The following is a 26,016-nucleotide window of genomic DNA, read 5'->3' on the forward strand; positions in this document are numbered from 1 at the left end:
TTGATTATTTTCAAGTAAAAAAGTCTTGTGGTGTTCACCCATAATGCTCGAGGACTTTGCTTCCCAAAGTGTGGGCCTGGGCCCACTGGTGGGCCCAGAGGAACTGTGGCGCTGTGAGAGGTCAGTTAAAATACTAAAAATTATACAAATTTTAAGAAAAATTCAATCTTATTATTAGAGCTGTCAAAAGTAACATGTAATTGCGAATTAATCCATCATCATGATTACTCTGATTAAAAATTTTAACACAATTAACCCATCTACAACACAGAATGACTCAAAATCCCTGAAACGTCTCCGGCAACGCATTTCGGGCAGTTTGTGAAAGTAGGGTTACTGTCGAGCATGCCGCCACGCATGCGCAAATGGGCCGTTGATCCGGTAGTGACCACCAACTCAATATGGAAGATGCTAAACAGCACGTTGGCCCTCTCGATGGGAAATTTGAGTATGAAAAAAACAAGACGGAACAGTCGACTTACATAAAGTATTATGCACATTCCGCAGGAAGGAGTTTTCTTTTCACTGAAGCACTTCCAGCCTAAAATACTGCATTAAAGCGAAGCATACATTCGTTGGGGATGGAGTCTGTTTGCTTATGCAAAATGGAATGCAATTAATATAGATTAAAAATGAATGATATTTAATCATAACTAATCAAAACTAATCCACAGCAACCCTGTGATTAATCTGATTAAAAATGTTAATCGTTTGACAGCACTACTTATTATAAGTAAACATAAAATAGTTGACATAAAACAAAACACAGCCAGAAGTTTGAATTTGTGCCACCGGTGTCACGGTTTAACTGGTGTTAGATTAACTCATGACACTTCATTTACATTCCACTACGCTGCTTGCCTCTTGATTTTAAGTATTACCAGTGTCATTAAAGACATCAATTTTACTTAGGAAGAGTCTGCTGGGCCATAAAGTACCTTTAGAGAGATGAATATAAGTAAGGGAAATACAAGCGACTTTGCAGATGAATGATTGAACAAAATAAATGGCAGTGGCTCATAAATTGTACTCTGTGACCTCACCAACACTTTCCAAGTAATGTATATGTATCTGAAAGCAAAGCACTTGCACTGAAATTCCTTTTTTATAAAAGAAAAATATGATAAATTAAAGGCAAATATTTGAGTCTAATGTTATGGTTGTACAGGTTTTCTTTTTGGTGGGCCATGAAAGATTTTTAGGTCTCAACCTGTGCCACAGCATACTGGATTTTGGGTAAGGCTGCACTAGGGTTTAAATTTGGAATATCCAAGTATCAACAACCCCTAAAATCAAATCTGAAACTTTGAAAAAGATTGAACTACAGTATGTCTCAGCAGTGTAAGCTTGCATCCTCTCAGGCCTGATATGTTGTGATCAGAGCACCAGTATCCCCACAGGAGTCATGAAAATGCCACACCATAATGGCTTGAGTGAGAAAATGGTGCGTCAGTGTTTGAGCTGTGAGCAGTAAGTGTGCGAGCTGATTCGACTGACAGGAAACCTTCCGGAGAACTCTAAGCTATAGCTATCCTTAGCGTGGATGACTGTTCTAGATCCACGCCGAGGGTGGTGCTCGGAGGCGGAGGAGAGAGCGGTGGATGGGGGGGGCTCTTATTTTTCCCCGTTCTCTACCCCTTTGGGACCACTGCATTATTCAAGAGACACTTACTGAGCCTTGCACTTCCTTGTACATCTTTGGTACCAAGCTCCACTTGCCAACCAGTCAAAAAGAAAAAAAGAGACAGAAAAACTGGAAGCCAGCTTTTAAAAATTCATCTAGAGCTCTGTGTCGCTCATCCCTCACCCTCTTGTTCCAATTAACGGCACCCGGATACTTTGAGAACTTTTCCATCTATCATAGCCAGGATTTTCATGTGTCAGCTGTTCCAAGGCAAAAAGTAAGCCAATTCTCTGACATGCTGCTTAAAGCCACCAATGTTCAACACAAGCATGGAGAATTCAATGCTGGATTTTTTTCTCCCTTGCTGTGCTTCCATGACTGTCTTTTTGCCTAACAATGCAACACACGAAAAGGGAACCAAGCAGAAGATAGCATCAATGTTTCACAGCCGCTTGGCTCCTGGAGAGAGAGCCTCACTCTCTGTGAGGGTTCAGCATGGGAGTCACTCTCATTGTGAAAAGCTTAAAGAAAGCCTCAGCTTTGCTCTAGAAAAAAACCCAATGCTTTCCTTTTAACACTCCCACATACACCATAAGCAATGCTGGTAAGCTTCTCCATAATCAGAGAATTAGATCCGCCTCAGCGTCTACCCTCCCCTTTCGCCCCTACGGTGCAGAAGGCATCGGGCCTAATTGCCAAACGTTTCCAGTGCAAAAAGAGGGAAACATAATTGTCATTTCTATCTAAGCCACAGTGATCAAAGCTCCCTAGGCTACCAGCTCAGTAAAAGGGGTTTTTGCCTACAGCTTGTCCTACTCGAAGCAGTCTCCCAGCAAGATTCAGGGTGTAGTAAGGAATTCCTCGCAACACAGACAATTCATCTCCCTACCAGCTTACTCACAGTGTTTGAGGAGGCTCTTTGACTAGCAGGGTTATTATGTTTAGATTTAAGCAGGAGCGGCAGCACAACCAGAAAACCAGAGATAACAATATTTACAGTCTACAGATTTCCATAAATAGCACAAAAAGAATCAGAATTTTTAAATTGGAGTGTGACTAAACACAAGTAGGTAACCTGCAATTAGAGGCACAATTAGTAACCTCCCCTTTACTCATCCTGTGTGACTGTGAGCATGGTGAATCATCATGCTACAGTGCAGTGCCGTGGCAAATCATTCTGACATACTGCAGCAGTCTCTTTCTGTTGCCTTCAAAACAGCCAAAGCTGAGAACTGCTGCCCGTTCCAGAGGGCAGCAGCTCGCACGCTTAATGCTGCATGTGCTGTGAACCTGAAATGTGACAAAGACACACAAATACACATACCCAGGGTGAGGATGTCGGTGCGACCGGGCCGGGCCACATGGTGCTGCTGGATGGTCTGGTAGAGAGTGGCCTGGCACAGCAGCAGGAAGCCAAGGCTAATCCACATGGCCAACAACCAGGACATGGTGAGGCCGGGTCTGCGGGGTGGCAACAACAGGGAAACAGTGAGGAAATTTTACTAAATAAATTGCTCACTGAAATGAGCCGTGAAAAGTTTTCTTAGCTTCTAATATGTAATATGCATGTCACCTGAAGATATTAATAAGCCCTTCAACATGATTTATTCAGAGGTATGTGCATGAAACATCTTTGAATAAAATCTATGAATGCAAAGAAAATAAAAAGAGGATTTAAAGAAAAATAAAGACTCAAACAAAACAAAGTAACGCTCAATGATATCATGCTGTTTCCACAAAAACAAACATCCAAACACAGGCTTTAATTCCTTTTTCGGGCTTTTTTAAAAGTGTTTCAACCTCTTTGGAAAAAAAAGACCAAATTTCCATTTAAATCAGCAGCAACACTGATGCCTCAAATGTTGTAAAAGTTTCAAAAAGATTGCATTTCCAAGCATAAATGGCCGTGTTGCAGCTTAGTTCAGCGCCTGCCTAATGGCTGTTGAGGGCCAGCATATGGAGCCACGCCTTAGCCCTCATTGAATAATGAGGCTCTCCTCCTTTCCAGGTGTTATCAGCACTTCTCTCCATTCAGAAGCTACATCTGAAAGCACACCACCTCCTCCAAACTTAAACTAAGTGTGTTAACTCATCCGCACACTGTGGTAATAATAAATTTTTGAAATAAGTCACTCAGGCACTGACTGTTTTACATTTTTCACTCAGGTGGTTATTTTGTGAGTGAATATGGTGTAGCAGTAGGGATCTAAAGCTCTTTTTTTCCTCAATACACAAGAGAATATAAAGCAGACTCTGAGCCCCAGGGAGTCTTTTCAATATGAACTTCAAACCTTAGAGATATCACACTTAAATAAGGAGTTTGTATGGGTAAGAGTGTTTCAAATGTAGGGAAAAGAGAGACTAAAAGCAGGCCTGATAAAGTGAGTTGCTTCAAGAAAGCACCAAAGCCACTGCCTGCTTGTTTGCTAGATGTGTATGAGATTAGAGCCATTAAAAGATTAAACAAGTCCATGTGTGTTTTGTGCCCCGCGTGACATTGACACTGCTTAATATTCAAGCAAAAGTAAGCATATAATTATGAACAGCACGTTGTAAATCCCCACCCCTGAACTAAATCCAGACTAATCCGCGGTTTGGTGGAAATGTGAACTAGTCCCCTGGGTATGCTTTCCCTCCTTTTTTGATTTTTTTCAAACCACACAGTTGTTTCTGTTCACCCAGCTGACTGCATTTTCAGAAGGATCGTTGCGCTCGCGTGGTTAGCTGCATATTGCAAAGAGACTTCGAGCTGCTCCCGGTTATCGGAAGGCATTCTTGCCGAAAATCAAATGTGGTTCTTACCAGCAGCGTTTTACCAGAGGAGAAGGCGCACAGCAGACATTAAATAAAGCCAACAAGCATGGGCAAGATTTCAGAGGAAGTTCACGGGGGAAACAGCTTTCAGGGAAACAGAACACAACTCTTGTAGTCGCAGTTGTAGCCTCGTTTTCTCAGCGCGAGACAGCTTTTTTAAAGTAAATATACATGTTTTTTTTTCCAGGAGAGACAGAAAAACACACTGCAGGCACTATGCTCTTTTTTTGGGTTTGTTCCCAGAGACGACAGCTCCGCTGTGCGTAATTGGAAAGTCCAGCGTGAGAGAGTAAAATGATCCAGGAGCGAAAACAGCAGACACACCTGCAGGCGCGTGAATTGTTGGTGCACCTGCGCGCGACGTGATTTTGGAAAATTAGCCTCGTTTTGTTTCTCAAAGCCTTTCCTTCCTGTATAAAGCGAGTTCAGTGACTAATGGTGATCACACGTGTCTGACTGACATACAAATTAAGTTCAGGATGAGGGTAGGGTGCACGCGCCTTGCTCTTTTATTTAATGCAGTCTAATTCAATTTTAGTTAACACTTTGAACTTAGAGTCTGGGCTTTAGGATGCACTCTTTCTGGCAATATAAATGCAACATATAGTTTCCTTTTAAATATGCTTGAAACTCTTAAAACATCCAGGACTAAAATGTATATTTTTCTATTATTATGTGCAGTATATCATTAACACATTTGTTAAACATTTCACTTATTTTAGCATCTATTATCTTCACAAATGTATCATTTTGCTGTATTTCATCTCCCAACATAGGGTTATCCAAGTAAATAAACCCCACCCCACCCCACCCATAACATCCCCAAACAGCAGAGGTATTCCTCGAAAGTCCCACACCCTTACCTGAGCAGTGTGTTCAGCAAGAAAGGAGCTCAGCCAGATTCACTGCAGACTCACTCCTCTGTCTTAAATCCATCCATGCTTTGAAGCTAGGGATTCCCACCTGAAATTCCAGCCCTGGATATGCTGCACAAAGAAAGGGGAACTAATACGCTCTTTTTCCCCTTTAATACAGTCTCTGGACCCCTGCTGCTCACCTCCCAACACAAACAGTCAGAAAAAGCCAATCAGCCCAGGGTCTAAGTCACAAACTGGCCAGGATGTGAAGGATGAGACGCTGATCATGTCACTGCTGTATCAGCCACATACGATCACAGATCTCTTGTCCTCTTGCCTTTCCTTCAGTTCAGCCTGCTCCGTCAGTAGGACTCCTCTGTTGTGATGACAGGGAGCTAATTTAGCCCCCCCTTCACTTGTCGTCTTCTTCTCACGCGTGTGGCGGAAGGCTCCAGTGGAATGACTGCTCTGTCTGCTCTTGGCTGCGTCCCCCCATTGAGAAGCAGTGCTGATAGTGTGAGCCTCAGTCCTCTCTCCAGCGCACTAAGTAGAGAGTCTGTGTGAGAGAGCCTGAGCGAGCGTGTGAGGGAGCGTGTATGTGTGTATTACAATGAAGCCCAGCTGGAAAGAGCAAGAGAGGGAGAGAGAGAAGGCTGGGAGAGAGTCAGATCACATGTCTTAAAGCAAAGACTGCCCACTTCTGCATCAAGACTTCATCAGTAAATTAGGCATGCTTTATTAACCCAGCCCTCTATACATCTTACACTCCCATCCACATGCGAGTGCAGCCTTCAGCTCTCTCAGAATGAGTGCATCCACCTATTTGTGTGTCACTTAGAGAGGGAGATGGCTGAATGTGCCTCTTTTAGTCATCACACTGCAGAGTTTGAAAGGGTGGGAGAGAAATATGCTCCCAGTGCTGAACTTTTAATAGAAGGCAGAGTGTCTCATCAGAGCTCTGCAATCATCATATTATCTGCCACGAGCCAGCTGTGCTTTCTCTACCTGTTTTAGTTTGTTTGCCACCCTTTTTTTTTTTTTTTTTTGTAGCTTTCCAGCCACTGAATTTAAACTTGCTCTCATCCTCTTTCTGTCACAGTCCATCGAAGTGACTGCTGGCATCGAAGAAAACACAAGCATTGTCTTTCATATGTATCTGTGTGGGTGTATTATGCATGTGTTTCCACTGTGACTGAGCCATGCAGGCAGGTGAAATCCAAGTAGTTTTCCCTTCCATGTGGAGCAACTCCCCTTTAACTCATTATACTGTTAACCAGAGATTTACAGTTTGTGCCAATCCTACGCAACCTGCCATGGCTGACTCACTCACAGTCTGACATTTTATAGGAAATGAACCCTATGCTGCTTACAACAATGCACAGCTGAGGGGCTGTAGATGCTGGCAGACAGTGAGGATGGTGTTGCTGTTGCGGGGGTGTGAAGACGATGAATATCCAGATAAACTTTGTGCATTTGTGTGAATACAGTCCATGCATGTACGCCCCAGAGAGTCGTGGTACAAAATGATCAGCTGTGTAATTGGCAGTTGCAATCCGTTTATCTTGTGGGCGGAATTTTTTCAGATGGTTACCACGCTCTTCAGTTGCTGGTCACTGTGCCGTCCTAAAGGGCATCCTGGACCGGCTCTGCTATCACATCTGTGTGCTCCGTACTCGCCATTGTGAGATCTGACAGCCAGATGTGCTCAGCTGCATAGAAAAATGAAGATGTGGGGGAGATGTTTCATTCCTCTGTTGGTTTATTTAAAGTGTGGTGTGAATACAGTGGCTCAGCTGTGAGCAGAGCCCTCTTCCTATGGCTGAAAGTGAGGCTCCTGTTGTGAATTTTTCCTGTTTTGCTTTTGGATTGTGTCCTTTGCATCCACACAGCTTTGCAATAATCTAATGGGAATGCTGTTATGAACAGTGAAGGTGCCATCTGGATCTCTGTTGGGTAAAGCACACCACATGTTAAGTGACCAGACACACATTAAGCAGGAACTGTGGCGTAATTACCACATTGATTAGTGTTCCTACACCGTCAGGCTTTATTTGCACAAAACAGCTTGATTACCAATAAACAGGCTTATTTGTATGTGTTGATATTTGCTTTTGTGCGGAGCTTTAATAGCATGCACGCTCAAATTTCATTTTGTCTTCAGCGCTTAATGTTTTTATGATCAGTCCCATTGGACTGAGATGAAGCCATGAAATGAAGCAGGCCCACAAACAAGCCTCAAAGGAGAACTTAAGATTGAAGGCATCCAATTACAACATGTTCCTTTCAGCAATGAGCAGCAACAGCACAAGTCTCCCACATTTGTATCTTAATTTGTTTCTTTTTGTTGATTTGCTGCGCTCCCCTAATTTTTTCTTTCTGCTTCAGTGTTGGGAGAATAGTCAGGGACAACAGAATTTCACAGTAATTCTGGATTGTTGTCGTGGTCTCGCTCTTTCCTGTCTCTCTTCTCAGGGGCTTCCATCATTTCCAAACAGCTGTCGCTGCAGCCCGTGCCAAGACCTAACCACAACCGACCAATCACCGGCCAACTCTGTGTTTGGAGCTGGGCAGCCCTGTTAAACAGCAGTGTTTGCCAGTGTGGCTCACTCCCGCTCTGTGCTCCGTCTCATTCTGTCATTCCCTTTCTTTCTTTCTGTTTCCCCCTCTGGCTAATAAGAATCTTCCTTCCAGTGCAGCCAAAACAAGCTTCAATATGCATCTGCTCGCAGTACCAAAATACCACTTTTACATCCCTCAAATCCACCCACCTGCAGCAGCTTTCTGTTTCTTAAAAATAGAGCGTATGTCCATAATTATTTCTACTTCCTGTCAACAGATCTCACCAGTCCATGCTAAGCAGATCTTTATCTGATGAAAGGATTTGTTGTGTAAGTAAACCTCCTCTCTATAGACTCTCTCCCCATACAGTGCTCCATCACAGATAAAGAGAGAGGAATGACACAGGGAAACCGAGAGAAAAAATAGTAAAGATTAATGCAGGAAGTGCAAATTCATTTGAGAGAGGTATACAGTGGCAATTCTTGGTCAGTGGTGTATGGTTAATGAAATAAAATGATTTATGAAACATAGGAGCTTGATGTGAAGAAATAATTTATTTCACATTTATCAGAGCTTCCTTTTCCGGCTTTTGCTCACAGGTGTTCATTACAGAGGGAACGTGACAGGGAGGATATTGTAGATTTGTTACAGTGGAATTTTAAATGTAAAAGCAAAGGTTAGCGGATATAAGCTCTCCAAGTTTAGACCTCTCAGGCACTATCCTCAGCGTTTCTACTCTTTCAGCAGAACATAGGGGCATAAATGCCAGGAAAGCTGATTTACAGTTATTTTTTTAAAGTAAATAGTTATTTCATTACCAAAATATTCAGCCTTCTCTGACTGGACTGCTTGAAATCTATGATGAGTAATGGGAAAAACAGGTCCCATATTACACTTGTCACTAAGCCAACCTTTCTTTCATCTTCAGCCTACTGACAGTTCTTAACACAAGATCTACCTGGATACTGCTGAAGTCTCTAGGGATTTTCATACTCAAACAAGCTGTGCAGTGTGCTATTACAATTCACATGTCAACATACATGATGTATCTGTTCATTTGGAACAGCATTCTTTTTCAGGTGTTGGAGGAATTAGATTTGCTCTCAATGTAAAGGAATGAAGCATTAAATATAACAAAAAATAACACTCATAAAAAGTATTTTAAAAATTAAGACTGTAATATCTACAAGCTCTTGCTCAGTATTTTTTCTAGTATATACAATCTGTGTGTATTATTAGTGTGGTTGCAAGATGTGCAAAGGGTGCAAGAATGCTGACAAAACATGATCAAAAGTATAGCATATGCAGGGATGTGGGCTTATTAACATGAGGTAGATATGGTCATCGAAAATCGTTTACACTGATAGGTAAGGCATTTTACCAAAGTAACTCTGTGACTGTTGAGTGGTCATCAGAGTAACTCTCTGACTGTTGAGTGGTCATCAGAGTAACTCTGTGACTGTTGAGTGGTCATCTTGTAACCTTGCGACTGTTGAGTGGTCATCTTGTAACTCTGACTGCTGAGTGTCATCAGAGTAACTCTGTGACTGGTGAGTGTCATCAGAGTAACTCTGTGAGTGTTGAGTGGTCATCAGAGTAACTCTGTGAGTGTTGAGTGGTCATCAGAGTAACTCAGTGACTGTTGAGTATCATCAGAGTAACTCTGTGAGTGTTGAGTGGTCATCAGAGTAACTGTGAGTTTTGAGTGGTCATTAGAGTAACTCTGTGAGTTTTGAGTGGTCATCAGAGTAACTCTGTGACTGTTGAGTGGTCATCTTGTAACCTTGTGACTGTTGAGTGGTCATCAGAGTAACTCTGTGATTGCTGAGTAGTCATCAGAGTAACTCAGTGACTGTTGAGTGGTCATCAGAGTAACTCTGTGAGTTTTGAGTGGTCATCAGAGTAACTCTGTGACAGTTGAGTGGTCATCTTGTAACCTTGTGACTGTTGAGTGGTCACCAGAGTAACTCTGTGACTGCTGAGTAGTCATCAGAGTAACTCTGTGAGTGTTGAGTGGTCATCAGAGTAACTCTGTGACTGTGGAGTAGTCATCAGAGTAACTCTGTGACTGCTGAGTGGTCATCAGAGTAACTCTGTGACTGTTGAGTAGTCATCAGAGTAACTCTGTGACTGCTGAGTGGTCATCAGAGTAACTCTGTGACTGTTGAGTGGTCATCTTGTAACCTTGTGACTTTTGTGTGGTCATCAGATTAACACTGTGACTGCAGAGTAGTAATCAGAGTAACTCTGTGACTGTTGAGTAGTCATCAGAGTAACTCTGTGACTGTTGAGTGGTCATCTTGTAACCTTGTGACTTTAGTGCGGTCATCAGATTAACTCTGTGACTGTTGAGTAGTCATCAGAGTAACTCTGTGACTGTTGAGTGGTCATCACAGTAATTCTGTTGCTGTTAAGTCTTCATCAGAGCGACAGCCTGGGGGAAGAAACTGTTTATGACAGCTGCTTGTCTAATGGATTGACCTGTTCCAGGGATCCCTCATGACTGTTTCTGTTGTCCCTGTTAAGTGTACAGCAGTTTTGGAGAAGACACTAGAGGCTAGCTACCTAGTGGCTAAAATGCTAGCAACGGCTAAAAAGCCACACGCAATGGCTGAGACAGTTATATTGCCAGCACACACAGCTATAGTCAATAAATTGCTTTACCCACAAGCAACAAAAGAAATTGCAAGGGGGGCACAGGGAGGCACTGGCTGCAGAGACACTACCAAAAGAACTTCCTGGTGTATTGGACAGAGCAGTGGAGATCCTGAATTTTATCAAGGCTGTTAAAGACCTGTCTTTTTCCTTTCTCTGTGATTAAGTAGGGGCATTGCACCACATGCTGCTGATACACATAGCTTTCCGATGGCTTTCATGGGGGAGAGTTTTGGGCTGACCGTACAAGTTGGAGGGAAGGTAAAGACTTTTCTGATGGGAGAAAAGTCTGCGAATGCAAAGTTCATTGCAGCCACATAAAGCTTGCTTGTTTGGCCAACATTTTTACACTTCTGAATGAACTGAAAGCTAAAATGCAGGAAGACAATCTTCCCGCCACATCTGCATGGCTTCAGATCTAACCTCACTCTATGGTGTTCTTTTGTTGAAGATTCAGGCATTGTTTTCCACAGTTTCATTGAATCTGTGACCCATGGTGTTCCTATGCACTAGAAAGACTTGCCTCCGATGGCAGAGGAGCAACTGCTAGAGATCAGAGAAGCCCGGACATTAAAAATGAAATTTCGAGACACAGCCTTTGACATGTTTTGGATATCACTGGAGAAGGAATACCCAGTAGTTTCAAGCAGTGCAACTGAAATCCTGCTGCCCTTCTCCACCACATAGTTGTGTGTGAACTGAGCTTTTCAAGCCTGATTACATCAATTCAAGTACATGGAGGGACTGAGGGTTGTGGATCGGGAGCTCCGTGTCTACCTTTCATCCATCCCTGCTAGAACAGGGGGACGGTGTGCATTATCCCAGCCTCATGTTTCCCATTAAGTCAAATCAGAACTCAGACCTGTATGTTTAATCTGGTAGTCATGTAGCATGTTCTTATTTTATTTACACATTTGGAGATGGGTGACTTGAGAATATTCAAATTTTTAAAGTGTGCTCTGATAAAAAGAAAGAAAGATTGAGAAATGCTCGTCTGTATTATATGAAAAGGGATTGATGTGTTCCCAGCCACTCTGATAGCATCACCAATAAAACGGTACTTCTGTTTCAAGAAAAGGGTTTACATTTTGAGTAGCTACATTTGTACTACAGCATAAATAATAAAATGTAATTGTTATTGGTTGATAAGAGCGGTTATTATTGAGATCAGAAATAAAATATTGTCATGGTTTTTCTGACCTCCATGGATCCCCAATTTGTCTGGGTCCCAGAAAGCTTTCCCCCATATCCCTCCTTATGGGCATCCCTGTGCACTACTGTACCAAATTTAACAAACAGGCAAAAAAAGTGCAGCCCACAATGCAACTGAGGGGTCCTTAGCTGAGCCCATGGCACACCGTAGTATCTCATTAGTAGCTGAGACATGGTTTGCTTGCACAAGAGATGCAAGTTTTCTTCTTTGGTCATATTTGCTGTTTAAAATACAATCATCAGCATTTTTTGATCCACAGTGGGATATATTTTCATGCCTTATTTGTTTTTTTTTTTTTTTTTAAATGTTTAGAACGTTGCATAATGATAATTGTCCTAATGAAGCTATGCAAGCCGACAGGCTAAGCTTAGCCTAGTGCTAATTAAAGTGAGCCTAATGCTACTTAAATTGTATTTCTTGTATTAGCACTTACATTTGGGTTACCTTATTTTCATGTTTGCTAATTTAAAACTAAGGTAATCAGTTTTAGCATCTTATCTGCACTGTATTCATTTTATTTCTGCTGTTAATCTTGTATTACCGAAGCCATACATTAATAAAAAAAATCACCTAAGTAATCCAGCCTGGAAAGTGTCCTTTTTAATTGCTTCTAATTGGAGCACCCAGGCTTGTAAGCATACACACGTGGACAAAATTGTTGGTACCCTTCTGTTAATGAAAGAAAAACCCACAATGGTCACAGAAATAACTTGAATCTGACAAAAGTGATAATAAATAAAAATTCAGTGAAAATTAAGCAATGAAAATCAGACATTGCTTTTGAACTGTGGTTCAACAGAATTATTTTAAAAAACAAACTCATGGAACAGGCCTTGACAAAAATGATGGTACCCCAAGAAAAGATTGAAAATAATGTGACCATAGGGACATGTTCAACCAAGGTGTGCCCTCTAATTAGCATCACAGGTGTCTACAAACTTGTAATCAGTCAGTCGGCCTATTTAAAGGGTGACAAGTAGTCACTGTGCTGTTTGGTGACATGGTGTGTACCACACTAAACATGGACCAGAGGAAGCAAAGAAGAGAGTTGTCTAAGGAGATTGGAAAGAAAATTATAGACAAGCATGTTAAAGGTAAAGGCTATAAGACCATCTCCAAGCAGCTTGATGTTCCTGTGACTACAGTTGCACATGTTATTCAGAAATTTAAGATCCACAGACTGTACCCAACCTCCCTGGACGTGGCAGCAGGAGGAAAATTGATTACAAATCGAAGAGACGGATAATAGGAATGGTAACAAAAGAGCCCAGAACAACCTCCAAAGACATTAAAGGTGAACTTCAAGGTCAAGGTACATCAGTGTCAGATCACACCATCCGTCATTGTTTGAGCCAAAGTGGACTTCATGGGAGACGACCAAGGAGGACACCACTGTTGAAAACAAATCATAAAAAAGCCAGACTAGAATTTGCCAAACTGCATGTTGACAAGCCACAAAGTTTCTGGGAGAATGTCCTATGGACAGACGAGACAAAACTGGAACTTTTTGGCAAGGCACATCAGCTCTATGTTCACAGATGCAAAAATGAAGCATACCAAGAAAAGAACACTGTCCCTACTGTGAAACATGGAGGAGGCTCTGTTATGTTCTGGAGCTGCTTTGCTGCATCTGGCACAGGGTGTCTTGAATCTGTGCAGGGTACAATGAAATCTCAAGACTATCAAGGCAGTCTGGAGTGAAATGTGCTGCCCAGTGTCAGAAAGCTTGGTCTCAGTCGCAGGTCATGGATCTTGCAACAGGATAATGACCCAAAACACACAGCTAAAAACACCCAAGAATGACTAAGAGCAAAACATTGGACTATTCTGAAGTGGCCTTCTATGAGCCCTGATCTAAATCCCATTGAACATCTGTGAAAGGAGCTGAAACATGGCGTCTGAAGAAGGCACCCTTCAAACCTGAGACAACTGGAGCAGTTTGCTCATGAGGAGTGGGCCAAAATACCTGCTGAGAGGTGCAGAAGTCTCATTGAAAGTTACAGAAATCGTTTGATTGCAGTGATTGCCTCAAAAGATTGTGCGACAAAATATTAAGTTAAGGGCACCATCATTTTTGTCCAGGCCTGTTTCATGAGTTTGTTTTTTAAAATAATTCTGTTGAACCACAGTTCAAAAGCAATGTCTGATTTTCATTGGTTAATTTTCATTGAATTTTTATTTATTACTACTTTTGTCAGATTCAAGTTATTTCTGTGACCATTGTGGGTCTTTCTTTCATTAACAGAGGGGTACCGACAATTTTGTCCACGTGTGTATATTAGACTGGTGCCGGCTCTAAATACATCATTTCAACTGATACTGACTTTACTTTTGTAAAAGTTTTAACATCACCTGATATGCACTTAACTTGACATGCCAGATAGACTGTATCAATGATCCATATCATTTACATATTTCACATTCATCTGGGAAAGCTCCCATAGAAAGCATTTGGTAGGGCGGACCTTTCAAAAATCTTTGGAAGCTGATTGGAGGAATGTTGTGTCACATTCATGATGGGCCAATCAGGGTGACAAGAAAAAACGAGGTTGTACGCATGTGAAGCTCATGAGCTGACAGACTGCCACAGTTTGTGAAAAGCAGAGCTTCTTGGTGAATAAAACTGATGCCCAGGCGGGAGAAGTGCAAATACTTGTTCTCTGCATAGGCAAGCTTTTGGTATGACTTCACGCTCTCGTTTTTAAAGGAAATGTGGTTCAGTTTTGAAGCAGGTCTGGCCTAAGTTCACAGTTTCCATCATAAAAAGTTTTCAGTGTTATTTTTACTCTTTATTTCATACAGAAAAGTGGTCCAGTTCTGGTAAAACTGTGCAATAGCACAGAGCATAAAGTTTATCACTGTACCAGCAGTAGCTGTTGCAAACTTCTTTCAGTACATCCTAGCCCTGCCAGTAGCTCCTGCCTTGTTCTCCCTTAATGACACTGATTGGTCCAAACAGTGTTCGGCTCAGCACAAACGTTGTGGATTGGAGCTTTTCAAGATGAATTTGCCTCATAACAGACATGGAGTCTGGCAATGCCATCTGCTTTGCAGGGTTAATAATCACTGTCACTTAAGTGCCAAATGAAAATAAAAGTAAAATCCTAATATAAGTCCTTATTCTATCAAGGAAGAAGCACACAACATGTCTTCTCATGCTCTTTTACAAAAAAAGGTGACAGCAAAGTTGTGAAAATCAGTTGAAACCACACTTCACAGAAAAATGTGTGAATAACAAGACTCCAGCTCTCGCAGTATGCTTTAAATGTGTCACAGTTAGATTTTTAAGTGCCAGTTTGACTCCTCTTGAATGGATACCTGTTATTGAAAATCACGCCTTGGCTGCTTGGTTGGTATCAGCACATATCCTAAGCGTCACTCAGAGTCCGGAGGTCTCTGGACACTAAAGCAGAGGTACAGCGTTGAATTAGCATGTTGGCTTTACGGGTGCATGGAAAGATCTGATGATGGGTTCACAGCAGTGGAGGGTTTTTTCTAGCTTGGGTCTAGTTTCATTTTAGAGTCACATTCTTGTTCTTTTGAGCAACAAATATGAAGAAGTGTGAATATCTCAAAGCCTCAAACATGTGTTTATTTAAATCATTCTGCCCTTTTTCTTTTCTTTTGCTTCTGACTCCAGCCAAGGTTGTCATGTTTTGATTGAATTATTCAAAATTTATTCAACAAGGAATACTCACTGAGATTAAGAACCTTATTTACACCAGTGTCCTTACCAATAGGAAAGGGTGACTCTTAGTCCCCATACTCTCTTCAGTACCTGTATGGACTGGATAATGGGCAGGTAACAGAGGCAGCGAACTGTGAGTGAGTGTCATTTGGCGATGCCAAGATCACTGATATGGACTTTGCTGATGATGCCGTGATCTTTGCAGAGACTGTAGATGTCCTTGTGAGGGCTCTAGCTTGCTGAGTGAGCAGGCTGAAGTGTGGGGAATGCATGTCTCCAGGACCAAAATGAAGACGCAGGCACTTAGGGCTGCCTTGGATGCTGTCATCGAATCCCTGTTTGTGAATGGTGGGAGCATGGAAGCTGTAGACTTGGACTCGTGCATGGGGTGACAGGTTCTCTGAGCAAGACAAATCGGCATTCCCAGTATCAGAGCATATGGACAAAAGTCACAAAAGTTGTTTGGTCCTAGGTCCTCCCAGTCTTACTATACTCTTGTGAGACCTTGACATTAAATTATAGCCAGAGGTGCCCCCTGGAGTCCTTTGTGACAACTTCTCTTCAGTGCATTTTTGGGTGTCATTGGCGAGACCGTGTGTCTAATGTAAATGCACTCAGGACACAGGGGTCTGCTGCACTTTTACGGGCCCCTGGCATGCTTTTAGGGGTCGCATCCAGCTACTGGGTGCCCAGGACCCGGTGGGCTGGTTTAGTGGGTGGTCGCGTGTGCCATGGAGGGACAAGCTGGGAGGACACCTGCAGAGATGAGGCTGGCAAAGGACTGGACAATGGCCATCAGGAGGCCAGAGTAGTACAGGACAAAGGTTAATGCAATGAAATGCAGGTGATCCTATACCTGATCTGACAGGCAGCAGCACAGTAATCCAAGATACAAATATATAACAGCAATCACAACCACAGACATCTGGTTATTCATGTTCATGTATACTTGGAAAATGCTAGTATCCTGGTTTCTGATTGCTTCATCATATCTGCACAGGCATCTGTACATTTTTTTTTAGCAGGAAAGAAAAACTTATATACAGTAGACATAATGCTCATAATTTTTCAGGCTGTTTTTCATACCTGTTCAGAGGTTATAAAAGGTGGTATACAGAAGCTGGCTTTCAGAAGATCTTTTTTTGTTTTAAATTCTTATAAATATGAGGCAATTCTAGTTTTTATTATTCATCGCTGAGAGTTTTGCAGAGATGCAAAGAGAATGCTAGTCACTTGATTCACTAAATAACTGCCCAGGAAACAACTTCAGAATAAAAGCACAAAAAGCAGAAAATAAACCTCTCACTTTGAAAGGTACACCAGATGAATTATTGTTCTACATTTCAGGCCTGGGATATGTGGACAGACTTAGCGGGATGCCTACCGAGCACTGTCAATCCATCTACAGCTCACAGAGCGCCGTACTCTCGGTAACTCGTCAGTTCACCGTTCAGCTAAATATGAATGCATTTAGACATGAAACTGCTGTCAGCTCACACAGTCTGATCAGACACAGCAAAGTTACCTGTTTCCCACCCTTAAGGATAATCCATCCATGGGCAACAGCCATATTTCATTCCTTTCATGTCTTATAAAACAAACAATTAAATATTCAAAAAGTCTCTGCCATAAACACCGGCATGAATAAGATAAATAAGACAATAAAACTAATACCCCACTCTTAAAATGTTAATCTAGAGGAAACTGAGACAATAATTGTTTTTGCAAATTAAAATACTATTTGCATTTTTGATTCTGTATCTCTGCACATGCGTTTACATAGGGCAGTCTTCATTACTACTTGGCATGCAAGCATATCTATGCTGATGCACATATGACAAATATCCTGGCAAACATATCTCCACATGCTTCTAAGTAGGCGGCTGTCGTATGCTGCTCTTTTTGTACTGAGCATCATCTATTAAGCTATGAAAAGCCAAGATTAACATAAAATGACAACAGTGACATTCACATGGGCTCCACTGAGCTGTTTGTTTTTGACAGTGTCCATATTTTATCCAATAAATCATTTCCAATTTCTACAGCCAAGACATCTGAATTCCTCATATCTTAAGATAACATTGCCATTAAAGAATTCAAGAAAAAACACATTTTATGATCATGACTATTTTAAACGTTGTCAAAAATAATAATGTTGCTTCATTTACATGTTACAACAAATCATTATAAGGGCATATGATAAAAGTGAATGCAAACGAATGACAAATCAATTTAAAAAGCTCCCAACACCATTTTTAAGTTTAACGTTTCAGACCATGGGTGCCACAGGCCTGGCAGTTTAGTCGCACCCTATAAAGGAAAACTATTGTCCTTCATGTGGGCTATGTGGGTCCAGGTCTGATCTGTGGCTCCTTTTAAACATGTCATTCCCCATTTCCCTTAGAACTTCCTACCGTAACTACTGTCCTATGAAAAGATATCACACTCAACATCATTTTTAAAACTTAGTTATGATAATTACAACTCCAAAGCTGCTGTAAATTATAGTTTAAATTTGGTTAGGTACCTAAAAAAGGTAACATGACATGGCAGGTGACTGTTTCCTGTATCCAATAAATGGGATTAATGCACAATCATCTAGGAAACCTCATGTACAAAGCATTTTGGGAGGGTAGAACTTTTCAAAAAAATGGCCAATCAGTGCAACAAGACAAATGAGGTCCTGTGACTAACATGAGCTCAACAGGCGTGCTACTTTAATGGTGGCACTAGTAGGTGAATAAAAATCATGCTGAGGCAAGTCAGTACTCAGAAGAAGTGCAAAAAAAACATATTCCCAGCCTGTAAAGGCTTCCAGTGGTGTTCTTTGCTCTTCCAATAAAGAAATGCAGTCCAGATCTGATTTAAAAAATGCTGCTATAGCTACAGCCGAGCTAATTGCTACACCAGCAGTTATATCAGTTTACAATACAACTTAATTCCACCCGTAAAGCTTGAAAAGCTTCCAATGTCATTCTTCACTCTACTTTCATAACGAAATGTGGTCTAGTTCTGATAAAACTGTAGTGATACTATAGCTACTATAGCTACATCCGGGCTAATTGCTATTGGCTTCCAGTACAACTAAATCCTGCCTGTAGCCAAAGCCACCCACAAGGGGGGATAAAGGGGAGAGCTTCTGGGGTCATATCATATTTTGAACTTTAATAATAGCCACTATTATCAAAGAAAAAAGGGTTTAAATATGCTTTGGGACAGTATAGCCTGTTTAAGAATATAAACCCCTTAAATTGGTAATGTTAACAATGTGGATGGGCACACTAAACTAAATGGTTAGGAAAGTAAGGTCAGACTATGTGTCACATCATGATGTGCACAAATACCAAGATGCCAGGAAATAAACTTTGATAGAAAAGAACTGAATATCCATGAAAAGAGACAAAATAAGGTTAAAAGTGGCAAAAATAGGAAAAATGCAGCAAACATGGATTAAAAGTGGAAAACAATGGCAAAAAATCAGAAAAAAAATTTAAATTAGCAACAAGAAGTAGCAAAAACTGGGAAAAGCGAAGTAAAAGTGGGATGGTGGACTTGGATGGCCATTCCTGCTGCTTTGTAACTGTTAGCCAGGATGCTAGCATCAGTACTACTGGTCCAACACATTGACAACATCAATAAATCTTAAGTAGGGAGGGCCCATTCACTGAGTTTTTCAGGAGCCCAGCCAATTCTGTTGGAAGACCTGCCCTTAGCTACTACTGCCTTGTTCTTCTCAAATGATGCTGATTGATTTACAGACCAGACACAATTGTTTCAGACTGGAGCTCTGCGAGATGGATCTGCCTGACCGCAGACATAGGATCTGGCCAATCCAGCTGCTTTGCAATTTTTTAATTAAAGGACTGGAATTGGTTGAAAAGCCAATGGAATGCATCGCCAATTTAGTCACCAAAAACTAACCATAAAACTTTCCTTTAATTAGTATCGTCTCCTTTAATGATACAGTTCAGACCATGGAAACCATCCAGGTAATTACTCAAAGTTCAAAAGGAAATGGTATAACCCAGCCAGACAGTGTCAAAATCAATGCATGGAACAAAGAAATTGAGAGAAAGAAAGAGAAAGACTCAAACTTAGTGGCCCTTATCGGAAATGTTTCTTAAAGTCCGACCCTTAAAGTTCTTTTTGAATCAAGCTCATTGATTGATTAAAAAAAAAAAACTCTCCCCTTCCTAATCACAGGTATTCTTCTTCTTCTCATGTGGAAGACAACCGTAAAAAAGAGCCTGTGTCTCTGTGTATATCTCCAAAAAATGTCCCAGCTGAGTTTGGATACAGACCTGCTCATTTTGAAGGAAATTAGGGATTTTGGGGTAAAAAAATAGTTGAAAAAGGAACTTGTTATGGATTGAAAAGGTATTAATGGGACAGGGTGAATTGGATATTTTATAGCATAAGGTGCAGTTGAGTTTTGACACTGTGCTGTCAGTGAGGTTTTTTTTTTAACTGAAATGAGACATTAAGAAGCAGTGGTGTACATATTTTAAATGATAAGAGGATGCTGCAGGTGATCAACCAAAGTGTGCTGAAAGGGACAAAAAACACACCTTTGCGTGCCCCCTTCCATGTTTAAATGCTCCACAAATCAGTGAAATCAAATGGACTTTCTCTTGTTAATAACAGGTTGGGATAAGGTAAGTTATTACATGTGCCATCTTTGGATTCGAAATTGCAAAAATCCCTTTTTTTTTTTTTTTTTTTTTTGTGTGGAAAAGTATGTTATTGGAGGTTTTGTATTTGTGCCTTTCTCTCCCAAGAGAATTTTCCTGCCACATATTCAATCATCTTTTGTAGGTAGGAGTGAAAATAAGTCGTGGGTTTTTTTGTGTTTGAAGTAGGTCAGAAATTCTGTGCTGATAATGCTGTGGGACTCACCAGGTCTCAGCGGGGGACCTTTTCTCTCCCCTGCCGGTTCACGATGGAGGAGTAATTGAGCGCTAGATGACTCTACTCCTGGAGACGATGGTGGCCATGGAAATGTCCCCTCACAGACCAATAAAAATGTCCTCTCCTTCTTGCTGTAATTGGACCAGGGACGGTGGGGTTGGCTTCTTGCCTGAGGAGACCACCTGTGGAAACACTGTGCTCAATACAGCGCTATTAAACTGATGAGACAGGGGACTCAGTGAGAGAAAAAGGCGTGATGGAGAGAGTGATGCTGATGAGAACAAGAGCCTGCTGTTTTTCACTTTTCAAATTGAAAAGTGGCATGTATTGAATTGCTCAAGGCATTGACAATATAGCTGCTGAAAAACCCATCAACACTTCCTAATCATGTTGTGTAATTAATAATCAGCCTTTTCTTTCAAAACTAGGGATTTGAAGCATGTTATCAAGCCTATTCTGTGCATTGAAATCGTTTGAGTGAAGTTATTAAGCAACACAACGCATATAATGTATGATTTTTACACCTAACCCACAGTGTTGATTTTTAAACCTGCCTTATTAGATTTTCTGACCACCTGAGGGCATTGCAACAAGCTGTAAACAAGACATTGACACATAAACACCTTGTAAAGTTGATATGTAGCAAACACATTCAGCGGACTTGTTCCAGCCTCACCATCCGTCTGAAGACTCTGTTTACTTTAGTTTTTCTCTCGCTCTACTCCTGCAGGAAATATCTGTCTCTTTAGCTGCTCCATGTTTACTTTGTCTGTGTGCTGTTTGGTGCTGGACAGGTACAGTGGAAAACTGCCGTTTCCTGCTGTTCCTGGAAATGAAGCTGAGCAGAGTATACTGAAAAAAAGTTGGGCAAAAAAAGTTTTGAAAAGCAAGCTAAATTGTTCCTAGCTCAAGAGTTCTTCGTAAAAGGGACATTACTAAGATTGATGCACTGTTCTCCACTTCACGAAACAATTTTTTTTTCTAAATTAACTTTTACTTTTTACTTTGACTTGGCCAAAAACAAAACACTATTCTTTCTTTCGTTTTTATCACCAGCCCAAATGTGAATGCCAAAGCAAACTTAGCACCTGCTGTTTTTAGTGCTTAGTTTCTTGAAAACATCATCACATAATGAACAGTTCAGGCTGTTTTATATTATAAAGGAAAGCCCTTAATTTCTTCATAACAAGATTAAAATGCCAGTGCAAATATCTGGCTTGTTTGTATTCAAAGCCAAGACTTCAATATTCAGCTATTTAACAGCTGTAGTGTCCCTCCATTCTGTGCTTGACAGGTAGATTTCAGTGGATGTCTTACTTTTGTACTGCTGCTGCTTGAAACAGGGTTAAGATAAGATGAAAGGCATAAACAATTCCTCCATCCACAGCAAACACAACAGTCACCCATGGGTGGTTTGGAGTAGGCTTGCACATGGAAATGGATGTAAGCTAGTGCAGCACTTTTCTAGTCATCAGACTACTCAAAGCACTTTTACACCAAAGGTCACCTAACAACACACATTCATACACTAATGTCAGAGGTGGTTGTAAGATTACATAGACACATCTACATGTGACTACAGGAGCTGGGAATCGAACCCTTGGCCTTTTAATTGTTAGATGACCAACTCTACCTACTGAGCCACATTTGCATGTGAGTGAGTGACTCACTATTCTATGATTACACCATGATGTATATTTGGCACACAGTCGCTCAAGAGAAAAATGATACTTTGCATTCACCAGGTCGGGGTCGAGTTTAGGATGTGAGGGTTAGGTTAAGGCTTGAAGGGTCAGGTCAGGTCTAAAGGGTTAGGATTATGCAGGAAGTGTTAGGGTTAGGTATAAAGGGTTAGGATTAGGCATTAAGGGTCAGGTTTGAGCAGAGTCAAGCTCGCCACATGCCAATGCACGTGTGTTGCTCAGCAGCAATGGTCAAGGTCGACAGCATTTCTTTAGTCCGGGCCTTTTTACCCCTGGTGAACACTCAGAAACTGCCGGCAGTTTTCCGGCCCTTATGACATCCACAACATGACCGAGGGCTCATGACAACCCTGCTGCCTGCCCAGACTATAACCTAGACCAGTGGTTGCCAGCTGTTTTTCTTTGGAGCCCCCCCTGCTTGTATCTAAAAATAGCCAAGACCCCCAAGACTCACTTGGATCAAAAAGTCATAGATTGCTTTCAAGAATCAACATCAATTTGAGATGTTTAATCAACAAAAGCCCCAACAAAACAGGTCTACATGTGTTTATAATACCAAAAGAAGTTTGTATAAACTTTTGAGTAAGGTTTTGCCATGATCTGATCTTATTTTGACAACCTCAGAGCAAACAAATATCTGAGGTTGTTGAGATCTTTGGAGCTCCTCCCCAGAGGGTCCCAGACCACAGGTTGGGATCCAATGCCTAAGGCAATGCTTATTTCCCACATCTACCCCTTACTCTGCCCTGAAAGTGTGAACTTTGGTTTTTCAACGGATTATTTTTCCATGGCCCTGGTAATATGCAAGGACGTCCAGAGCACAACCTGGGCTGTGACAGTCCTCCTTCGTACCAGATGTGGCCCTTACTCACCATATAGGCAAGGTAAGTCATGTCAGACTGTTAACTAGATTTCACAGTCAATTTAGAAAAGTGTGGGCAACCTGCAAAATTGGCATCAGAGGTTTTTTTCGGCTCTTCCGTATAAGGGCACGGTTGTATTCACATCTCTCGTGTACGGTGCAAAAGTCAATTTCTCTCTACGTTTGGATTCACATTGACCAAATGTAACCAGACTTTGAGCTCAAGTTTTCTCAGATCCAGGCCCAGCCCCCTAATGTGATCCTTATTGGCAGTGTGTGGCCATGTGAGACATTATTTGCTTTAACCATCTCCAGGAGCAGTGGGGATCCCAGTCTGACACTGTTATTTGAGGGTCAGACTGGGTGTTCAATATGGGAACCCCTGCTTTAAGGGACCTCTTGCATCAAACTCTTTTTTTTAAATTAAGATAAATATTGACATGGGCATTAAAACAGCATAATGTTGTAAAATGCTTTTCCATCTTCAATGTCACACTAGATTCCCTAATTAAGCAGTGTGAACATCCACAAAGAGAGCTGAGAAAGCTGTCTCCACATTGCAGGTCTTTTTACTCACTCAGAGTCACTGGTAGTCTGTATTGAACAACTCACTGACTTGTTTTCCAGCAAGCAGTACTCGGTAGGGGAGAAAATCAATGAAGAAGCCAAGACATATACTCTATACAAGACAGAAGTAAGGTTAAAGTGACGTCACCCATTGGTTCCTATGGTGCAGAGTTATGTGGGGGGGGAGAAGAAGAGAGCAGACATTATGTGCAATCAAAACACAAAGAACCAAGAAAATACTGCAGACCACAGCCAGTACTTAATCATATTTTCACAATTTCAGGGTGATTTCTGTTTGAATAAATTTCACTTTGCTGCAAGACACACGGACATAACAGAAACATGGTGCAGACAGCGGACAGCTCTCACACAATCAAAATATTCTAATAAGCAGTCATAGTTAATGTTGAGCTCACCAGAATAAAAAATAAATTAATAAATCTATTCATTTATATCCTGTAGTGATCAATCAAAACTCTCTTCAATATAATCCTATAGTGGAGAGAAGATCTGACATTACGTACTCATGCATAATAGTGAAAGGCAGATTGTTTTGAACAGTAAGAGGTGCAGCAGCAGTTATGTGGTAACAATGAGTGGTGTCCAACTGTCCTTTCTTACACAAGCACTTCTGTTACAGTGCCAGAGAGCTTGTTTTTCTTAGATGTCCTTCTGGTTGCAGTCGTGGCTCACTGGCAGAAGCCTTAGATCTGACAGCTCATTTATATGCATTTTCATTCATAATTGACCATTTAAGGCTGAATGTAGATGTGTAAAAGGCTGAACAGGAGGCAGATCTTGGTACACATATTTCCAGGTGGACCGGGATTTATAAAGAGAGAACTGTGTGAAGTTTGCATGTGCTTTTAAATTTGAAGCATTTCTGAATATGCTACACATTGTTCTTATTGTGAGTTGTTTCCACTATTGACCAATCATCTGTCCTCTTCATCACTATGGGTTCATTAAAATTGAAATAGAAATGATAAAAAATTGTTTAGCTTTTTGAGTTAAGAACTAAAATTACTTCAATTTTTTCCACTAGTTTTCAAAGCCAAGGAAATCTTTCATTTCTTTTTTAAGATTTATTAGATAGAGGAGGACAGTGGAAAGAGTTGGAAACAGGGTCAAGAGGGGGGGAGAGACATGCACTGAAGGGCCTCAGGCTGGATTTGAACCCAGGCTGCCTGCATACATGGGGAGCGCCTTTAACCACTAGGCCACCTGCTCCCCAGGAAATCTTTTATTTCTATAGTGGTAATGCCGATACTGTCTGCCAAGACAGACACAACTTGCTTGTCGTTGCTCTGGAAATTTCAGATCAAAGACAACAAAATAAGAAAGCAGAAGCCGTGCCTGGAAGCTGTCTTTTAACTGCTGTATCTCATCTTTTGTGCTGCTTAGTTGTTGAAGACCAGGATTATTCTCTGCCATCGGCTGCACATCCAGCCACCCATTTCCCCTCATTCGTCTTGACTAAGGTCCATTAGGAGTTGGTTTTCACTGGGGTCCTCACTCCCTTGATTCACTGTTATCCTCAAGATCATCTTTTGTCACTGTTTTGAAGAAGAGACCGCTAGAAAAATAAGTAAAATGTAAATACTGGTGCATTTAAACCCACTGTCTTGCCTGTTTCCACTCAACCTTATGCTAGTTTGAACCAGCATTACCAATACGCCAGAAACCAGTGAGTGACTTCACCAAGACTGTGCCCATGTTTAATCCAACCTGTCTGAAACCTGCATTCAGAAATGTGTTTCCTTGCCTCAGGGCCAGTGAAATGTTTTCCCAACTGATTTTTCACTCTTTTCATTTGGAGACAGTGTTGCAGTCGAACAGGTTTGATCCTGAGCTGACCTGTACAAAAGGGTATGATCCCTTTCAGCATGAGTCTCGCCTCACTCAGGTTGTCTTATAAACACACAGATCTCAGACAGGAGACGGATTCAATTCTCTGCACATAGACAGAGTGAATGTGCAGAGGAAAGCTTGAGATAAAGGTAAAAGAATGAGAGAAACAAGATATAGAGGATAGCGAGAAGCTGGCGGCAGATAGAGTAAAACAGGTAAAAGGCATTCACACTCAAGCCCCATTCAAACATTCATCTGGCTTCTCTCTCCTGCTGCATTCATGCTGCACAGCCAATTCCAGGGTGATAAGCCAGCTGTGTGCTTCTCAAGGTAAGGGAGTGAATAGAGCAGTACAATCTCAGGCTGATGCTGAGGGGGGACGGAGCCTACATGCTGACCTTCCTTACGCCAGCTTTACTTCGGAGCAGGAGGAGGGTTTCATAAAGGGATTATTCTGCTCAGCCACCTTTGACCTGTCTGGCTGCCTTCCATAACGGCTCAAGCTGCCTGTCCATCACTCAAAGAGAGCAGGAGGGAGATAAGAGGGGACATGGTTTCAACCTGTGGGAAGGGATTAAACCGCTGTTGCTTTGCTGTGAAAAGACGGCGAGGAAAAAAATCGTCAACGGAGTTGTCAGCCCGTGCAGCAGCCATTGAATGTACCAGTGACTCAGCAGGTCAGCGCAATATGGATGGACTGAAGTGACCTTTTTCA

General features: G+C 41.5%; 1 protein-coding gene across 6 annotated transcripts in view; it reads right to left on the reverse strand.

The window, feature by feature from the left end:
* LOC121503405 (chemokine-like protein TAFA-1) overlaps positions 1–5,763 on the reverse strand; it is a 204,662-nt gene extending 198,899 nt beyond the window's left edge. For 3 of the 6 annotated variants that reach the window (XM_041777849.1, XM_041777815.1, XM_041777807.1), the window contains exons 1-2: positions 4,427–4,754; positions 2,949–3,085 (exon numbers count right to left, since the gene is read on the reverse strand). In XM_041777849.1, the coding sequence (XP_041633783.1) occupies positions 2,949–3,072 (124 nt within the window). In that variant the 5' untranslated portion in view covers positions 3,073–3,085; positions 4,427–4,754. The other 3 variants (XM_041777823.1, XM_041777832.1, XM_041777841.1) reach the window with 3 other exon arrangements.
* Positions 5,764–26,016: the final 20,253 nt, after the last annotated feature.

This window comes from Cheilinus undulatus, linkage group 3, assembly GCF_018320785.1.
Source record: "Cheilinus undulatus linkage group 3, ASM1832078v1, whole genome shotgun sequence".
Lineage (NCBI taxonomy): Eukaryota > Metazoa > Chordata > Actinopteri > Labriformes > Labridae > Cheilinus > Cheilinus undulatus.